Source organism: Anneissia japonica, unplaced genomic scaffold (assembly GCF_011630105.1).
Source record: "Anneissia japonica isolate Jap-2015-1 unplaced genomic scaffold, ASM1163010v1 scaffold288108_len519018_cov203, whole genome shotgun sequence".
In the NCBI taxonomy this organism is placed as follows: Eukaryota; Metazoa; Echinodermata; class Crinoidea; order Comatulida; family Comatulidae; genus Anneissia; species Anneissia japonica.
Window position 1 is genome coordinate 108,589 of NW_022728501.1, and position 19,759 is coordinate 128,347.

General features: G+C 33.1%; 1 protein-coding gene across 1 annotated transcript in view; it reads left to right on the forward strand.

Moving 5' to 3' along the window:
* The first annotated feature begins 8,847 nt into the window (after positions 1-8,847).
* Positions 8,848-19,759, forward strand: part of LOC117114196 (microtubule-actin cross-linking factor 1-like) — a 69,906-nt gene continuing 58,994 nt past the window's right edge. Inside the window, exons 1-2 of the mRNA XM_033257787.1 lie at positions 8,848-8,964; positions 12,764-12,825. Of these exons, the coding sequence (XP_033113678.1) occupies positions 8,937-8,964; positions 12,764-12,825 (90 nt within the window). The 5' untranslated portion in view covers positions 8,848-8,936. The remainder of the gene's footprint in view (positions 8,965-12,763; positions 12,826-19,759) is intronic.

Sequence of the window (19,759 nt, forward strand, 5' to 3'; positions counted from 1 at the left end):
TACAGACATTTATATTGTTCTTTAAACTAGTTGATAATCTTAATGAATCAAATTTTTTGGACATTATTTTTTGTTTAATTCAATGTTTTATGTAGATTTTCAGTAGATTTCAGTTCTATAATTTATCATAGTGTTTTAATGTATTAATTATTACAGCCTTCTCTAATATACAGTAGGATTACATATAAGGCAGTCCCACAAATTCAGATAAATGAACATTTTCCCAGAAGCAAATTATACATTCCAGTTTGTTTTGATGGGGTTTTTCTTTGCTGGATGAATCTTGTCACAAGTGTCATCTATATCATAATTATCCTCATGAACATTGCGTTCTCTTAGAGGAGCATCGATTATCCAGGGGTATTATCCGCAGGTGTTGGTGAAACTAGGTGAATGTAATCGTGTGTTTTGAGTCGTAGTTGGCAAAAATGCATTGCTGTGAATTTGCCAATCAGCTACTTTCCATGCATGTGTTAATGTCATTTCAAGGTTTTCTTTTTACTTTACATTAGTCTGGTAGATATATGAAATAATAACACTGTCAGCCCTTTATAGACTAACTTTTTTATTTATTGCACAAGCTTTTGGCTTGGTATAGTGTCTTTTTACAGAACAGTAATTCTCCCAAAGCTATATTGCAATTTATTGTTTATAAAAATATCTTGGTATCTATTTAATCTTTTAGATATAGTACGCCCCCAATTTTTGACCAGATGTAACAATTTTGTATATCTTACATTCAAGGCCAATATATATGGGAATGTAAGTTTGTGAAGGGGTTTGGATAGGGGCAGAGGCACTGTTTCAAAAGAGGATCTGCCTTTAAACTGTTTTTCTTGCTAGTAGTTATTAGTGTAAATCTTGAAATAGGGCAATTAGAATTATTCCAAATTTCAGGAATGGCCAAATATATTGAACCTTGAATCTTAAATGTTTTAACAAATGGATGATACTACCATTACATGAATTTATTGTTTCATTATACTGTAATATATTTTAATAAATTAAAAGAACATAACCAGTATAATAGTATGCTACAAGACTTGTCTGACTGATAATTTAAATGAAGCCTTGCCAAAAATAGCCCTGACATTTCTCTAAATACTGTCACTGTAATAAAATGTTTCATTTAGAAATTATGATGCATACACCATATATCCTTGCAGTCAAACTTTCAAGTACGTGTTGGTTACATTGTGAATGTAGGAAGCAAAGCCCGTATAATATTGTTTTTCTGTTATGCTGTTAATAAGCTATGGAATCAATATTCGGTACCTGTGATTTGATTTGAAATTGGTGCATAAAAAATGTTTGTTTATTATTATTTATCTGAATTTAACATTACATTATTTAATAACTAGATTAATTATTAGTTAATGGGACAGCACTTTTATTAGATTCAAATGAAAGAATAGACACATTCTGTGAGGTCTATTTACAGCCGGTCACGTGACAGTGGGTATTACTAGAGAATTTACAGTGCGATTATTTTTGTTAAAAAAAATAGTGTTCATTTACTTAATATTCTCTTGTGCTTTGTACATTATGCTTTGGAATTGATGTGATCCTTTGTAAACCTTAGCTAGCCTAGAAATCGTAGCGTGTCAAAATCACACTTCGTGGATCGAAGACTCTTGTGCATACCTAAACAGGCCGTAGATATGCAGGGGCCTAGGCTTAGCATTTCTCAAAAAATCTCAGCGTTTGAGCCCAGTATCTTTTTGGAACATTAGCAAATGATTATGGCAAAATTCTCAAGTTCAATTTCCAATCAATTTGCTATAGTTTTTTGGCTTTTCCAACCAACATTATTCAGTATCAAAAGCTTTACAGCAGAAACACTCCGAAACGCCATGCGTTTTTCTTATTCCTGAGCGTCACTCGTGCTGACTGTTTACAATTGATACCCACTATACGTCACGTGACCAACCTAGCAGAATGTGTCTATTGCATTCTTGTGTAGCATTTGATTTGGGCAAAACATTCTAATATTATTATTAAAAAAAACCTTTTGACAGATAGTGCCAATCAAATTCTCATCACAGCTCTCAGTCTAGTCTAGCTCACTATGAATATGTTTAAACAGTAAAGTCTGTGTATCATATGTTTGTATATGAAACGTTTCAGTTGTATGCGAATACCTTCTACGTATAATATTCAGAATAAAAGATAAAATATGTAATTTGATGTGCTTAGTTGTTATCATGACAGATGAATACAAAATTCAATTTCACATGGATAATCTGGTGACGATAGAATTTCTGGAATTTATGTTAAGGCTTTGTTAAGGCCAGAATTTTTCTATTGTTTCGCAAAGCTGCCACCCTCCAATATTGATAATTTAGAATAAAATAAGACTTTATTTTTGGCCAATTAGCACACCCGCCACCAAAAAAGAATGGAAATTGCAGGAAAAAATGAACGCTTTTCTTTATTGTTATTACGCCCGCCTTAAAAACTCCAAAAATAAGATATGTATATTTATTCCTATTTATATAAATTTAAAGTATATTAAACTTCCCATTACTACACTGTTTACATTCAACAATAAAATTTTATTTTTATTTTATCCTCCATCGGAATGTTTTTGGCAAAACTATTTGATAAACAAGAAAGAAAAATTTTATATTGATGTTTTTTTCCACTTGCCTCTGATGAAAAAAAATAAGTTCATAAAACAAGGAATAAAAAAGTCTTGCCTAAATAGTAATAAACCTTCTTGTAGTTTCAACTGTGCATGACTATATCTAATTATTTTTACTTGTGACTCTGAAGGAGAGGTGAAGTATGGGTGTATGCAAGGGGATTCAGGAAGGTCGTATGACTTCCCCCCCCCCCCAAAATGTTTTCAAAGGTCCACATTTTTTCCAAAGGCATTTTTATCTAGGGCCTTTTCACAATGAAATAAATGAAAAAGCGTTGATGAGGTACCAGCAGTGAGTCCAAAGACCTTGCCAGTTGCATGACGTAATCTGTCTCAATTCCAGCAATTCTGAAACTGAGTCTGCCATCCGCTTTAAGCTGGTGGCGCTGTAATCGATTTTCCTGTCTCCCACTGAAAAGGTCCAAAAACTAATGATCACAACTCACCCAGAAAAAATCCTGGATACTCCCCTGTGAAGGGTATTGCAGTAGCACACATCTGTGTGTCCTTCCATGTGCATAACTCAAAGACTACTGGACCGATTGACTTCAATTTTCATACATTAGCAATCTCGCATGTAACTTGGTCCTTGAATTTGGTGCTGATCGAAAGTAAGATGTAGATTTTAGAATGTTATTTATAATTTTTAGCTGCAGTAGACAGAACAAACTTAAGTGGATCATTTGGCTAGACTGAGCCGGCTCGAGCGGGTCGACCATGGGCCAGAGTAGAAAGTGTGTCAAATTGATGGGCTTGCCACAGAAGGCCTATGATACTAGGCCAGTTGGCTAGGCCGAACTGACTCAAGCGGATCAAACGTAAACCATTACTTTTTCAGTACATATATGGTGCAACACGGCGAGGGTTTATCATCTCAGATTTTCTTATTTAAGACTATAACTATATCACCTAACAGCACAACTTTATCAGAATCAATCATTACAGTACTCTAATTTCTGCCAAACCAAATAATTCTATGTATGCCCCTCCATAATTACCCTAAGTGTCCATGACTTAAAAGGTCTTAGTGTTTTACCCTGTGGTTACCATTTTCCCAACCGCAAATTATGGCAAAGTATTGGTTGACAATGAACCCTAAAATTAATCTGAGGCCTACAGTATATTAATAAACAGAAGAGAAAGGTGTTCACCAACCATGATTTCCAGTGAAACCGTTCTTGGGCAACACAATTTTTTTTCTTTTGGGCCTCAAAATGATCATGAGCATTATTAAGTAGGTTATTAGGTTATTCAGGTAAAATATTCTATAAGCCTATACACTTCTCTGTGTTGAATCTCAAATTGTTTAGACAATAATGTGCACGCCCAAAGTTTTATACTACTTCACATAAACTTGTGTTTATTCATGTCAAGAACACCTAATGCTCTCAGATAATTGAGCAAAGGTTTGTTGTGATAATGCAAACACATTTTCATTTTATTTATTTACAAAAGGTCACATTACAATAGATAGTCTAATAAACAAGGCACCAAAATAACAGAAAGCTACTGACAGGATGGGCGCAAGCTATCAACGTCTCAAGATTTTGTCTATCAAAAATCATAATGACCATAAACCACATTCTAAAACAAAATTTGTTTGACATCCATTGTCACGTTAGCATCATTCCACATCAACTGACAAAATTACATTTTATTAAACTGTAAAATAAAAACATGGCTTAAAATTTTTGGAATTGATGTAATTCAGGTTTTATGTGTTTGAGCTACTGTTACATACAGAATACACAAATTTTATTTGTCCAAAAAAGGAAAATCATTTTGTTGACAAGCTAAATAAAGACACATAACTTTCAATAAATAGTACATATAATAGTACAATCTTATAATTAATTATTATTTACTAATTAATTAAGTTTAAAGACAAATCGATGGCCCAGAGGCTTGATTTTTTCGAGATTTTGCTCATCGATATTTTTCTCATCACATTGTGGTAAAAATAATGTCATGACTTCTTTACTTCCCCTAAAATGTACAGTGGTGATTCCAAGTAAATCTTTTTTTTCCAGTTTGGACTGTCAGAATATTACCAATTTCCACACAAAAATACATCTCAGAAATTCCTCTTGTACTATGATTTCAACAACCTACTCCTCTATCTAGTTGAGAGTTGGACTAAAAGTGGTATGTTTATCCAGCATCTAATACTATCAGCTTTCTTGATTGCTTGATACTGTAGTTCAATATGACTAGGAACATTGTGAGATGTAACGTATGACAGTATATCTATTAAAAGTGACCTAGAAAGATGATTTTTTTTTCTAGAGGGGATATTTGATATGTCAGTAGTAACAAAATCAACTTTAAAATCGTTTCTTGGCAAGTTATAGGCCATTGCGATTTTGCCCCTTTAGCAAAATGACGTCAGAATAAGCTACTGTAATCTAAGATTGTACGATTTTTGGTTAAAGTAGCTTACACTACAATTTTAAAGTGGATTTCATTACTAATGATGTATCAAAAATGCCCTGTAGAAAAAAATATTTTTCTATGTCCCTTTTAACGGAAAAAATATTCATAGGTGCCTTTATGGCCTTTCTCTGACCCTTACTTTACTACCGCAAAGCCAATAATAGTTGTATCATTAGTGCCACTTTACATTAAGTTTCTAAAATGTCAATTGAATGGTTGATTGATTGACTGATCTTAATTTGGTATCTGTTATCACAACTGAGCGGAAGAAATTAACCCATATACTCCCACAGTATTTTCATACTGTATAATGCATATTTAAGAGCATTGATCCATAATCCAAAGTCCCTGATAGTTGGCCTAGATTTTCAAGTGATAAGAACCTATGTTTACAGCAATAATAACGTTAATGCACTTGTCAATTGTAGTCCCGGCCCCCAGCTTTGTTCCAAATCATTTATCTTTATCAGGTACCCATTTTTAATTCCATGCTGTGGTGGAGAAACTAGGCAAATGAGATAATGTGTCTTAAGCTGGGCACTCATTGACGACGCGCGTGCAACGGATGGTTTTTAATGACAATCCATTCAGACTGCCACCGACCATCAGCAGACGGCGTTGCATGACCTGTGCTCACATGACCTGTGCTCACATGACCTGTGCTCACATGGAGTGGAATTGGATTGGTCGTAAGACCGTCGTATGACCGTCGTACAATGTAGTGAGTGCCTGGCTTTATCCAAATAGACAACGACAGCATTGGTCTCAAACTCAAGACCAATGATTCCAGAAGAGAACTCGGGGAAACAATTTTGCGATTTGAAAGGCTATCATTCGGTTGGAAGCCTAAACACATTCAATTTAGAAGAGCATTGTCTTCCCTCTTTTTAAAAATTAATTTTAGTCGACAGAGTACTGGAAGTAAATTTGTAGTGATATACAGTCTGTTGACTTTCAATTAAACATGTCAAAGTGATTGTCACCTTCTAATACAATAGTCATTCTTTAATACATTACCCTGCATTACCCTGTACAGGGGTTAGTGTGGGTTATAAATTGTCTTGAGAAATATGATTGATGAGGACAACCTAATAAATAAATTTAGTTATCCATTTTGCAGCATTTTTTGCATACTTGAGTTGGGTCCTATAATAATTCTTAGCATTTAGTATTTTTATTACCTTTGCTGATTGGTAGTGTTGGGTCTAATGGTTGATTTAAGAGATCATAATTTTACAATTTAAGTTATCAAAACCTATGAAACAAGTTTTCTATTCAAAGATGTAAATATAATTGGTCAGGCTTTAAGATAGCAATTCCACATTTTTGTGATTATTTAAGGGTCTGCATTTTATTCTCCTATTTTTTAGAGAAAAGTCAACACTGTCCATGTGTATTCTTTGTCTCAGGTTAACAAAAGTAAGTTATGCATTTTAATGAAAGGTAAACAGACATTCAACTTGCTTTCCATCTGGTTTAAGTCTTAATTAACTATTCATGTATTGGGCTTTAATGTGGTCTCTATGTAATAAGGTTGGTCTGCCTGTATTTATCCTTCATTTCTATCTTAAATCAAAGATAGCGTTCTCTGTGTGCAAATTCTATAATAATGCAGTGTAGGATGCCCTCTTGCAATTGCAATTACTTTTGAACTTAGACATCTATGGTATCCGTGCAAATTCTGGAACAACCACCATAGTAAAACTAGGATGCCCTCTCTCAATTAGAATTACTTTCTATTGTTATCTGCGTAAATTGGACACTTCTATTTGTTACACGTAAACTGCGGAGAATGTTCTATCTTGTTATTATAAGATCTTTGAAGTAAATTTAGAAAAAAACAGGACCTGAAATTGAAATTGTAATACAATACTCTCAGTTTACTGCACTAAATTAGCAATCATGCTTGGAGAGTGAGCAAATCACATTGTTTTTTTTTTTTGTGTAATATAAGTAAGAATTTCTTCCTAGCTTTATATTTATAAGAACCTATTTCAAATGTCAGGCAGAATGGGTGCTTACATATGCGGAGGATATGTTTTATTCTCTAGAATTATTATTAATATTCAACGAAAAAGTGTCTGAGTGAGATGTCACATCATGCAGACTTTGGGAAAAGTTCATGGCACACTAAATATTAAGAGAGATTCACCATTGCTGTAAAGACACAAAGTGGAATAGCAGGATTAAACAATTATATAGCATTTCAATGACTTGCCTTTTGATAGTTAACTGGGGGAGGGCGTGGGGTACGCATGCCCACCTAAAAAATGACTTGTGCCCCTCTAGTCGCCCCCCCCCCCACCAAAAAAAATCACGGTCAAGTAGTTAAAAATCACCATATTTTACGAATTAGCGCCCTTCAACTGATCATCGAACCCCCCCCCCTTCACCTTCGCGCCCCTCCCCCTATCAGTTCCCTCATTTCAAGACCTTTAGTTATGCCACTGGAGCCAACCAAATGTGAATTAGCTACAGATGATGATAGGCTATGGATGAAGCCTAATAGATACTTTACTCTCTCAACACTGTGTTTTCGATCTTGTGGAGCATAAACTTAATAAAGCTTGTGCACACAGTACTTGTTTGCACTTTATAGTTACTGTATGGAATTCTATTTACATTACTTCCAATACAAGTAGACATTACCATAAACCTGCTTAAACCAAGATTTAACGGTTTCTTTATTGATGAACCTTTGTTTAATGTCCTAATCAATTACAATAGGCATTGATGGAGTTTGTGTAGATGGTCTCTAATTATATTGTGGTGACGAACCCCTGTTGTTGACTCATTCCAGATCAATAAATTGTTATGGTAGGGTATTAAATACAGACAAACAGGAGGATTTTATTTGAATATATACTGTCTGTGTGTAGGTAAAAAAAAAAAAAAAAATTAAGTCAATATTTAAATTGCACTTTTAAAGTTATTAGTTATCAATTAAAGATTTAACTTTGAAAATTTTTTTTTGACAAAGCATATAATTCAGACACTTCAAATACCATTAGTCTAACATTTTCAGGTATTTGTACATAGTTTACTGGTATAAATTCAACCCTCTTTGAACACCAATTTAGGCTGCTTTGGGGGAGGGGGATTTATACGATGGGTGGTATAGTAGGGGAATTATGGCTCACCAGTCGGGGAAACAACACCACTGCTACAACAAAAACTCAATTGATTCAAACTGTTTCTCACTGGATTGTGTTAACTTATTTGATGCTTGTTAATGAGTGATCAAATAACTTTTGATAAGTGCTTGCAGTACACCACTATATGGTTTACCGCAAGCATTTATCAAGTTACTTCGCCATGCAAACCCTAAAAAAATCATTAAGGATTTTTGCAGCATGTTTTCAATTACTTCTACTATAAATATTTATGTACTTTATTTCCTTCTGTATTTTTAGTAATTTCTTCTAATATAAAACATGGGAAAACAAATTAGACCATAGTGTGTGCGTATATTGGTTCATTGAGAAGTCAGGTCAACATACTGTACGTGAGCATAGGTGAGAATAGTTATCTACACCCACTGATTGATATCAAGGTTAACAGAAGAACATAACAAACATTTCTGTTTACTTTATTATAAAAGAACCATATTATACAGTGTAGTAGGAACCTGATTGGTTGACTTAAATTACCACCACTGCTAAAGAGAATCAGACACATTAGCTATGCTTGGTTGACCACACCTTTGTACAGGCTTATTATTAAAGTCAACGACTGTATTCAACTTTCTTTACCTTAATCCGACTTCTCAAGTTGGAGGGAAAGTCTTACCACAGAGTTGCTGTACCCTGTGGCTTTCTGGAAACTCATAGCTCTCTCAGAGAGTGTAGAAGTTGCCAAAATGGAGAGACTTAGAACCCGGGATTTTTGTATGTATTTTTTTCATTTTATTTTTTTTTTGTATACTATGTCTTAAGTAAACACTGGCTAAAGTTTTTTTTTTTTCCACTATTAGTTTATGGATAAATGATGATTAATTTGTTTGCTAGTGTTTTCTACTGAACTGATAAAATTGTTTTTACTTAATAACGTAATTGAGTTTTACTCTATGTTGAACTCAAAAGTCAATCAGTGTTTACATTGTAAAATATATCAGTCTGAGATCAAGGGTGATAGATTATATGAAAGAATTGTAGTGCAGCAGATTGTGTGTAACTAAGGTTCTTGGCTTCATATATACCAGCATCCTTGGTTCAATTTATGTAACCATCAAAATTAGGATAACTATTTATATATTACAGTACATTAAGAAGGTCTATCAAGTGTCAGATCCAGGTAGTGTCAAGAGTGGCCGTCAGAGAAACAGGCCCTCCCAAACTTCTACGTCTACATTCTCTTTGGAACATAGGAGGCCTACTCGAATCATTTTCCACCTGGCAAAAACATTGTGGAGCTGCTCAGCTTTAAAAAAATGACTTTTTTAAAACTTATATTGGCCTTGTATAAAAAAAATCGGATTGACAAGTTGTCAATCAGATTTTTTCTCCCAAAATTTGAGATTGTAGCCGCGACTGCAGTAGGCTATCCTATCGACAGTAGGTGGTCGTTGACAAACTCAGCAAAATAGATATTTCTGTACAAACAATGATGCTTTATATTAAACTTAAGTAGTGAAGTTGATAATCATTGTGAGAAAAAAACCCATTCCAGGTTTCCAAAACATGCCACTGGGATTAAAAGGCAAGCATCTTAACTGCCAAGCTATTCAACTACATACCTCTTAAAAATACTAAGCTATCATGAGCCAATTTCAGTGGTGGCACCAGGGGGGCATTGACAAATTGGACGGGCCTGAAATATTAATTTGCCTATCCAATATGTTATTTTGATTTCCAAACTCAAATATTGTGGTCTAAAAGCACAATTTTGAGCCATGATATTAGGTTATATTTATCTACTGGAGCATGATTTTTTTTTGCTTCAAACATTTTCAATTGGGGGTGGGGAACTTGGGGGTGGGGTGCGCAGAGCTTTTTAGATACGCCACTGTTTGCCATTTTCTGGTGACTCTTCCTTAAGTGCACATTAACTTTGCATTAGCTTACTTTTCTGCTATTTTTAAAATTATCAATTTTCAAATTAGGCAGGATGTTTTATTTGTAAAATATCATACTGTAATTGAGCAGAGTTGTGATCACATGTGTTAACACAACACTGATTTATGTCAAGGGTGAACAATAGATTCGTCAAACATTATTTGTTTACTTTATTATAAGAAACATGGTACAGTTAGGGATTTGATTGGTTGACTCCTTGGTTGACATAACCACTACCACTACCACTGCCAAACGAAGCAGATTATTAGCTATGCATGGATAACCACACCTTTCTAGGTTCTCTTTATAAAAGTTGAAGATTGTATTCAAGTTTCTTTACCGGATTCGGGTTTGTATCTTCAAGTCGGATGGTAAACGTCCAATACTGTTGTTTATTTGAAACTCCTAGCTCTCTTTGAGAGAGTAGAGGTCTGTCAAAAACATGCTGAAACTTAAATCCCGGGATAATTGTATGTATTATTCTAATTGTATCTATTCATTTTTGTTTGTGCATTGTTTTTGCTTTTAAGTACTTTGTAAATTGTCATTCAGTAAACATTAGATAGAGATTAATTATTGCAGTGTTCTCAATTTCTACTTAGCTTAAATTGATTAATTTATGTTACTTTAACAACTTAACTCTCCCAATTCTTCCAGTGTAGCTATAACTTGCTTGCCTTCTAATTTGCAAGGTCCCAGGCCATTTCCAGTCAGAGTATCAGGATTTTTCTCATGACCAAAACAATTCCACTCCCTAAGAGTCGAATTGACACTTTGTAATGTAAAGCACCTTGTTTCCGTGTTCGTCTTGTGAAGGATTGCCACTTAATAAAGTAATTAAGTTTGCTATTGAGCCTTAAAAAAAATAAAGAAAAAGGATTTTTTAAAATAGAGGATGCACTTAGTAGTTTGAAACGCACAATCTACCACGCCAAATCAGGTAAGTTCTACATTTTTAGGAAGATGTAATGAGAACCATGCAAAACCATAACTTATATAACTTAGCTACAACTAAATTAGATTAATCCATCAGTCAATCAATCAATCAATCAATCAATCATAGACAATTGATGTTTAGTTGGACAGAGGTCATGTTATACAACAATAACATTCATTCTTGTAAGTTGAGGAAATCAAGATTATTGTGAAAAAAGTACCCCACTGTAAGCAAGCTTTAATTGTGGGGTCCTGAACATAAGAGTGTGTCCAATAAATAAATCTTGATTAAAAAAAATGACAAATCAAAATATATAGTATAATAAAATATAATATAGGCCTACATTAATGTAAAAAGCAACTAAGAACCTGGAATTCACGTGGTGGAAGAAACTAGATATGAATATAATTTGTATTTAAAAGCATTAATATTAATTGTTTTTAAATGATCTGGTAATTCATTCCAAACTTTAGCACCTTGAAATGAGATCACTTTGGCCATTTACAATTTTAAACGCTCATAAACATAGTTACTCCTATTTCTAGTATTGTAGTTGTGGATTGAACTAAAATTCTGAAAGTATGAACTAAAGTTTGGAGGCAATTGATTAGACTTAAATTGAAAAATAAAGACAGCAATATTTTTTGTAAGTAAATCAAAAATATTGAGCGAGTTTGAAAAAACAAATAGAGCAGAATGATGAAGGTAATTGACATTGTAAATAGACCTAAGTGCCTTCTTTTGTAGAACAAATATACAATTTAGATTTTGTTTTGCAGTATAGCCCCACACAGTGATACTATAATTTAAGTAAGGTAAAACGAGGGACTTGTAAATTGAAAATTAGCATCAACAATAAGCTCTAATAAATACAATCAATCATTTATCATCAACAATACTCTGCCTGAGGCTGTTTGAGGCAGGTCATGTTTCATGTTGTATTCTGCCATGGCATTTCCCCTGTAGTGGGTGAATCATGAATACAGTCTGCTTGTATCCTTGTATGTTTTATGCTTCCTAATCTTGTGTAGGTATGGTAGTTACTTACTACCTCACTTTATAACATCTACTCCCATTCATTTTCCCAAAATATGAATAACGGTAGTTGTTTTATGTCCTTTTAAGTGAGTTAAATACATTGGATGTTTTAAAAATAGGATGGCAGGATTACATTGTAAAGAGAGGAATGAAAGCTCCAAAGAATAATGCCTTTAATTTTTTAGGGCAATAGCATATGTCATCATCTGTATCATCTTTAAAATGTAAACATCCTTTTTTTTAAAATTATGAAATCGATCAATTATCAGAACGATCAATTCCTCTAATTAATCTATAATCCAGATAATAATTGTTTATACAAAGCATTTCTTAAAATCTTTGATATCTTTTATTTATATTTGTAATGTACCTTTGTTATCTATAAAAAATGCCTTTATGAAAAAAAAGAAGTATTTATTAATAAATTCACCAGTAAGTCATTTTTCTGTGGTAAATTTAAAAAGTGATTTAGGTATTACAATTAGCAATATTTAAAGTGGTCATAATATTATAATTCTTTTCATATTTATGATGATTTTAGTAAACCTTCGTTTCAATGTGCTGTTATTACACCTAATGTGGTAATAATTGTTAAAATATGCACTAACCATAATATATTTTGGCATAAATATATTTATTCAATCTCATGAATTTCAGATGAACGGGATGAAGTTCAGAAGAAAACATTCACCAAATGGGTCAATCAGAACTTAAGAAAGGTAAGTTAAATATTAATTCTTAGATTTAACGAGGCCATTACATTCCAGGAACATATTAACAGACCATTATCTTTCCTAGAGAGGTTTAAACTAGAATTAAAAAGAAAGACACTCCCTAAGTTTGTGAAAATAATTGATCCTACCAGATTAACCTAGAACTATGGAAACTGGCGATGCACTAGTGTTCCAGGGATGTATTTAGTGAACATACATTACTGTAAGTGCTAATTGCATGTAAGCGCGAGCTAATTGCTATTTTTAGCGTGCAGTGTTATCGGTGTTGATGCGTTGAGTGTTCCTCATGCTTATAAATTACTTAAATAATATGCATGGCATGATGACATCATTAATACCTGTTGATGGATATGAAATTTCTTCATTAATTATGCAAAGTGAACGTTTAACTGTAGTCTATGTGCAGGAAAAATTAAAAGTTTTATTTATTTTATGAAGTGTTGTATTTTCAATGTCGCTTGGGATCAGTTGAGAAATTGCCATGTTATATTTTTAGGGCAATAGCATATACTGTATGTCATCATCTGTATCATCTTATGATGAAATTGGTCAATTAACAGACTGATCAGTTTTATGATATCTAAATAATATTGTTTTTATACAAAGCTTTTCTTTAAATCTTTGATATCTTTTATTTATATTTGTAATGTACATTTGTTATCTTTAAAAAACGTCTATGAAAAAAAAATAGTATTTATTAATATATGTACCAGTAAGTCATTTTTCTGTGGTATATTTTAAAAGTGATGTAGGTATTACTATCAGCAATATTTAAAGTGGTCATATTATTATAGTTCTTTTCATTGTTTTTTATGATGATTTTAATAAATCTTTGTTTCAGTGTGCTGATATTACATCTTTGATATAGTAATAATTAATTTAGCAAATAATTTGTTTCGTAAACTTATATGAGAAGAGCGGGAAAAAAAATTCTTCATTTAGCAAAGAGTTTTGCCACACACATCCAGATGGAGGAGAAAAGAAAAATAAAATTTTATTGGTGAATGTTTAAATTTATAAAAAATAAAAAGAAACATATCTTATTTTTGGAGATTTCAGGGTCAAAAATAAAATTTTATTTTTATTCAAAATCATTGGCAGGCAGTGTATTTGCTAAACAACGTATAAACAAAAGTCTGGCCTAAGAAAGCTGTGTCACAGAGAGGGAGTAACAGTATCAGTCAATTCATAATATTTTGCAGGGTTACTAAGAGCTGTATGTAATGTTGGTTAATATTTGATTTAAATTGGCCCACATTAATTTTGGTTCAATAACAGAGAAACTGTCTTCATATGCACCATGTGTTGTTAACCATGAAAAAAAGCATTTGTTTAGTAGCATATATTTGGGCTGCCAGCAAAAATGACTTGAAACCCTATTTGGATAATACTGTTGGTTGGAATGATGTTCTATGTCACAGATAATAAAGATAATTATATTATTTGTTACAGCGTATGCATTTTGTGTGAATGATTGATTATATTTGTTAGAAGAATGTAATTTTAAACATTTTTATCTATTGAAGATTCAGAATGAATAAATTATGGTATAATTAATAATATTCATTAAACAGGAACTGTCAAATTAACATAAAAATATTCATCCTTAAAAAAAAATATAGAATTTTTATAAAGTTCTATATCCTCGATGGTTACTTGCTGTACAAACCAATGTGATCAGTATCTGTGGCTCCAATACGGTGGTCTGTTCAGTGTTTATAAATGTATGAGAGGAAAGAGAGTGGTTGTTTATAATAAATGTAGTAGAAGATGAGAGTTTAGTAATTAACTGTAGTAATGCTGATGAAAAGACATAGAATCTGTATATATTTTGTTGGACATGATGTTATGCAATTTGAGATGTACAAAAAACGAAACAGAGTTTGTGTATGTCATAGTGGTAAAGTTTAAAAATAAAACTAAAACTTTAAATTATATACAAATCTAAGATAGAGAGAATAAAGAGAAATTTGGCGAATATAAACAGAAAACATTAATAATACTAAGCTTTGAAGAAAAGGTAGTTAAAATATAAAATTTAATGAAATAAACAGTAAAGTTATACTGAAATAAATAAAACATTAAAGTCAAATGTTATTAGAATTATATATTGTTAAATATAAATTAATTAAATAAAATATATGCATGACAGTATCTAAGGCAACTAAAAGTTTTTTTTTTATACAAGTGGATGTTTACAGAACAGTATTGAACCTCCGCATATCATCACAGACAGAAACTCTACCATGGTGATATCTTATACCACTTCAACACACCTTTCTGTACACCATTGTTGTTTTTCTTTTACCTAGGTGATTACTGCCATGAACTCCCCAATAATGAACAAGGCCAGAGTAATGAGTAGGCCTACTAAATGAAATCTTACTTTTTAAGAAGTCCCCTTAGGTAAACCTGAGTACCTGGTTGTAGACAATGATGTCTGAAAATTCTTATTCTTTTCTACCCACCTGTTTGCATTACTGTGGGGCTAATAATAAGCTGGCTTTTGTTTTGTATTTATCTTTGTGGTTTCTAGACGCAGGGTTCCCGGAACGCCGCCCTCAGCGGCGAGTTCAAAGCACAACTCAGGGTCAAAAGTGGAACGTGTAATTTGTATGGCAAGGAGATTGTGCAACCCTTCATTCGTATTAAGGGAATTTACGCCCATAAACTTTGTAGTTATTAATATTTTGGTTATAATAGAAAATATTCATTTTTTGGTGACGTCACAATCATATTAGTTAGCATGCATACGTCATAAGCTAGATACGTCACCTTTTCCTGGTAAGGCAAACTTTCCCGGTGGCGTGCTTTTTTCATGGATAAACAAACACCACTGCTTTGCACATGGATGCCTTGCCCAAGCCAGGGCTACAAGTGCCGCATTGTTAGCATTGTATAATACTTAAACAAGGTACCTCTGCAAATGAATTATTCTTAGTTATTTTTTTTTTCTTATTTTAATTTATTTCTTCCGAAAGTGTACTCTCTATCACATATAATTCCACTGTCTTAGTTAGGCTTAGGCCTAGTCTTATGCCTTATCGTCCCCCGCTACACAGTACATCAGCAGCCCCTCCCCCATACAGTACAGACGTTTGCTAGGTAACAGCGTGATTGCACCTTCCTTCCCAGGTGTTCATGTAACATTGACATAATTGTTAGCTAACCAGTCGTGTGTATTTCTTTGTGAAAATGAGTACCGCGGCGTACTCATTTTCACAAAGCATTTGCATCCCGTCTTGGAAAGAGGGATTCGAAATAATTGTCTCCATATCTTCGCTAATTGAATTAATCACCGTAATGAGCTTACACTTATGAATTTAGGGAGCACTTAAAATGTGGAATAATCATTTCACTACCCGACAAACTCTGAACTTTATTCATTCATTAGGCCTAATAGTTTCATATTACTGTACTATATACTCCAACATCACTGTCGCATGGTAACAACCAACTGACTGCAGACCATTTCCGGTCACACATTACTCTCCATAACACTGCACCCCCTAGTTCCGTCACCTCTGGATTGTCATTATGGGGAGTGAAAGTGCAGTGGTTCCTATTCAAATTCTAAGCAGTAGGAACCATAGAACTTCTGTACTTGTATGTATTTTTATTTATGCACAATGTATGTCTGTCTATGGGCATGAGTAATCAGGCACTTACTCTTGTCGGCTGATGCTCGTTGGTTAAACGATGCTTGTTAACGCGCACTCGCTGTGTCGTATGACCGTCAGCCGACGAATCAAACTCTGCTCCCTGTGAGCGTTAGACGACGCGTACCGGTAACCCCATCTGCTGATTGTCGGTGACAGTCTGAAGAGATCATCTTTTGTCATTAAAGACGTTCTGTTGAATGCATGGATGTCATGGTAATGCCTTCTCCATGGAGTCGCTTGGGCCGACAACAGTCGCAGTGATTGTCGGGTTTTACAGATCGTACGTGTTCAAATGAAATTAGCTTCATCTGGTTTAAATATTTTTTGGATATTAACGTAGGTTTTCAGCATACACAGCAACCATAATTAATAGAGAGCTGCGGTTTTACAGTCTTCATGTTATGAGACCATTGACATAAAATGCATTCACTTTTATGTACGGTATATTGATAGTTGATTTTACTTAGTTTGTTCTGTCTCAAGTAGGCGTTCATTGAATTGCTTCAACTTCTTTTTATATTGGATATTGCGTTGCACTATTTAGTATGTAGTTTCTCTTGAAGCTGTCAGGTTGTGTGGATTAAAGTGGGGTTTGTTTTTTTTTCCCCATTTTATAAGTACCGTGTTTAGCGAATCTACCGCCCATTAATGATTATTTTGAATAAAAATAAAATTTTATTTTTGGCCAATTTTTTGCCTGCTGCTTACTACTATACATTGCTTACATTCAACAACAAATTTTTTTTCTAATTCTTTTCAAAACCATTTGCTAAATAAGAAAATTTTTTTTCTGCCTTCCTCTGACAATCTTTTAAAAAAAAAAGTTTGCCAATCAAGGTATAAAAAAGTCTTGCCTAAGAGAGCTAAACATAAAACTTTAATTCAAAAGTTAGGTGACACTTTCACAAAGCAACAAGAAACTGAAAACAATATATTTCAGAATTGGCAGTTTGTTCCAATAATAATTTAATTTTAAGATGTGAGGAGCATATAATCTGAGTAAGCTACACATTAAGTTAAAAAGAACCTATGGACCTAATGATCAAAATCAATGTTTGTTCAGCTAGGCTCTACTACTAACTGCTCAGCTGTATAAGAAATATTTTAACGCGAGTTTATTATGATAACGATGGTAAAAATCAATTCAGCAGTAAAAATTCATATATAAAAATTACGTTGTTCTTCCTCAAGTCTGTGTACAGTTGAAATCACAAGAAAAATTTAAAAGGACAAAGCAATAAAGGTCACACAAGAACGATATTACAATAAAACTTAGAAAAGGAAGACAATAAATAGAAGGGGAAAAATGATCCACTGAAACAGAAAGCGTTAGGCTGGATTAAAATATTTTCTTTTAAAATTAAGTAGTCCAATTCAGGAATTACGACACCTAAGAGCAAGGGTGCTTTTGTGAAAGAAGTTGAAAAATAAATTTTCGTCTGTCGTATAGACACCACTAACTGGATTGTGGCTATAAGGACGTTGTATAGTTAAAATTCCTTGGTATAACCAAGGATATGCAAAAACAATATTGTTTGATACCTCCTTGGTATTCATAGAGTTAAAGAATCTAGAGTGCTATGGGAGGTGGAAATTCATATGTGTCTGAGTTTTCCTTAGAACACAAAATATTGTTGCTTAAATAGTGCAAAACTCTGTCAGGATTGGGTGAATCGGCATCAGATCAACATTATGCATATTTGGTACCAAAAAATGTGTGCTTGAATTTTGTTATTAATGATCTACCATTTCCAAATTAGGAATAACCATTTTGCAAGAAGTTCTACGATTTTGCTTCAGTGTAGAATTGGAATTTCCGATGTATTCTGAAAACTATAACAAAAGCAGCCATCTCCTCCCCACCACCTTTCAGGCTGGGTTTGCCATTGCAGAAGGGTAAATTAAACATAATTGAGCCAAAGTTGTTGATAGTTTTATCATGTGGTTGTCAGGAATATTAACCATCAAATAGGTCTACAGACAGTTGCTTTAGTTAATTTTGTTATTAAGGCATCAATAATAAATATTATTATTAATAATGTAGGTCTTATAAGTGCATAATACAATGAAAATACCTTAGAGGTGAAAAAGGTGAAGAATTGTCAAATTCAAAAAGCACTGGATGCCAGTATTTTAGAAAAGGCAGTAAAAACTCTCTTTGATGTATAATTTGCATTTAAAAAAAAAGTATTTTCCAAATGTAGTTCATGAGTTGGAGGTCGTGCCAATATTTCTTGTCGAAACAATAAAATTTACGATTCCCGTGGGGTGAAGTAGACATGTGGAGATTTCAGAGTAAACGAGGAAACTGAATGGTAGTTGCTAGGAAACGAGTTTTTGGATGAGGATTCTAATGCTAGGTTGATTAAATGACTCATTGATGAAGTTGTGTCAAAAAGGAACTTATTTTTTGCCATTTCAGATTCTTCACAAGTAATTATACTTAACCTTGGGGAATTAAACAATACATTTGTACCAGTATTCACTTTACTCCAGTTCACTTTACTCCAGACATACTTTACTCCAGACATACTTTACTTACAATAAATATTTCTTTCAATATTCAAGCCAAAGATTAATTTTTCTGTAATGGGCTTTAAATGTATGGTTAATTTTAGTTTGAAAAACAAACCTAACCTGTATCACCGATCTAAAAAAATATTTTTCTTCCTCCTCAATAATAATAACATTTATATTGCTTAACTTTACCTGTGTCATCACTAAACAGTATTTTTATATCCTTTCCTTCCTCCTTCCTAATCCATGCTAACCATTTTAAGCTTCTTAATCAAGATTAACTTTACTATTTCCTTTTCTACACTATTTTTTTTTTATAGGAACAAATTTCTAAGAACACTGAGGCTGAACTTGCTTTAAAAATTAGAACAAATTGAGGCTGAGGAAAAAATGTCAAATTAGGTTTTTATGTAATAAAAAATCAACTGGACTTACCTATAGCTTATGTGCAGTAGTTGTGACTATGCAATACCATCTGTAATACAGTACAGTAATATACTGCTGTACAATAATATTTTCTATCTTTGTAAATTGTGTAAAATAAGAACAAAATAAGAATATTTGTGCCTGAAATTGGCATAAACATAGAACACTGAGCCTCGGTGATGTTTCAGTGGTTATTATATAAAAGTGTATACCATTATGATTCTAATCTTGCAGTTTGGTTCAAGTGGGAAATTAAGGTGAAATATAGGAAGGGGGAAGTTTTATAAACTATATGAAATTGTATACAGTAATAA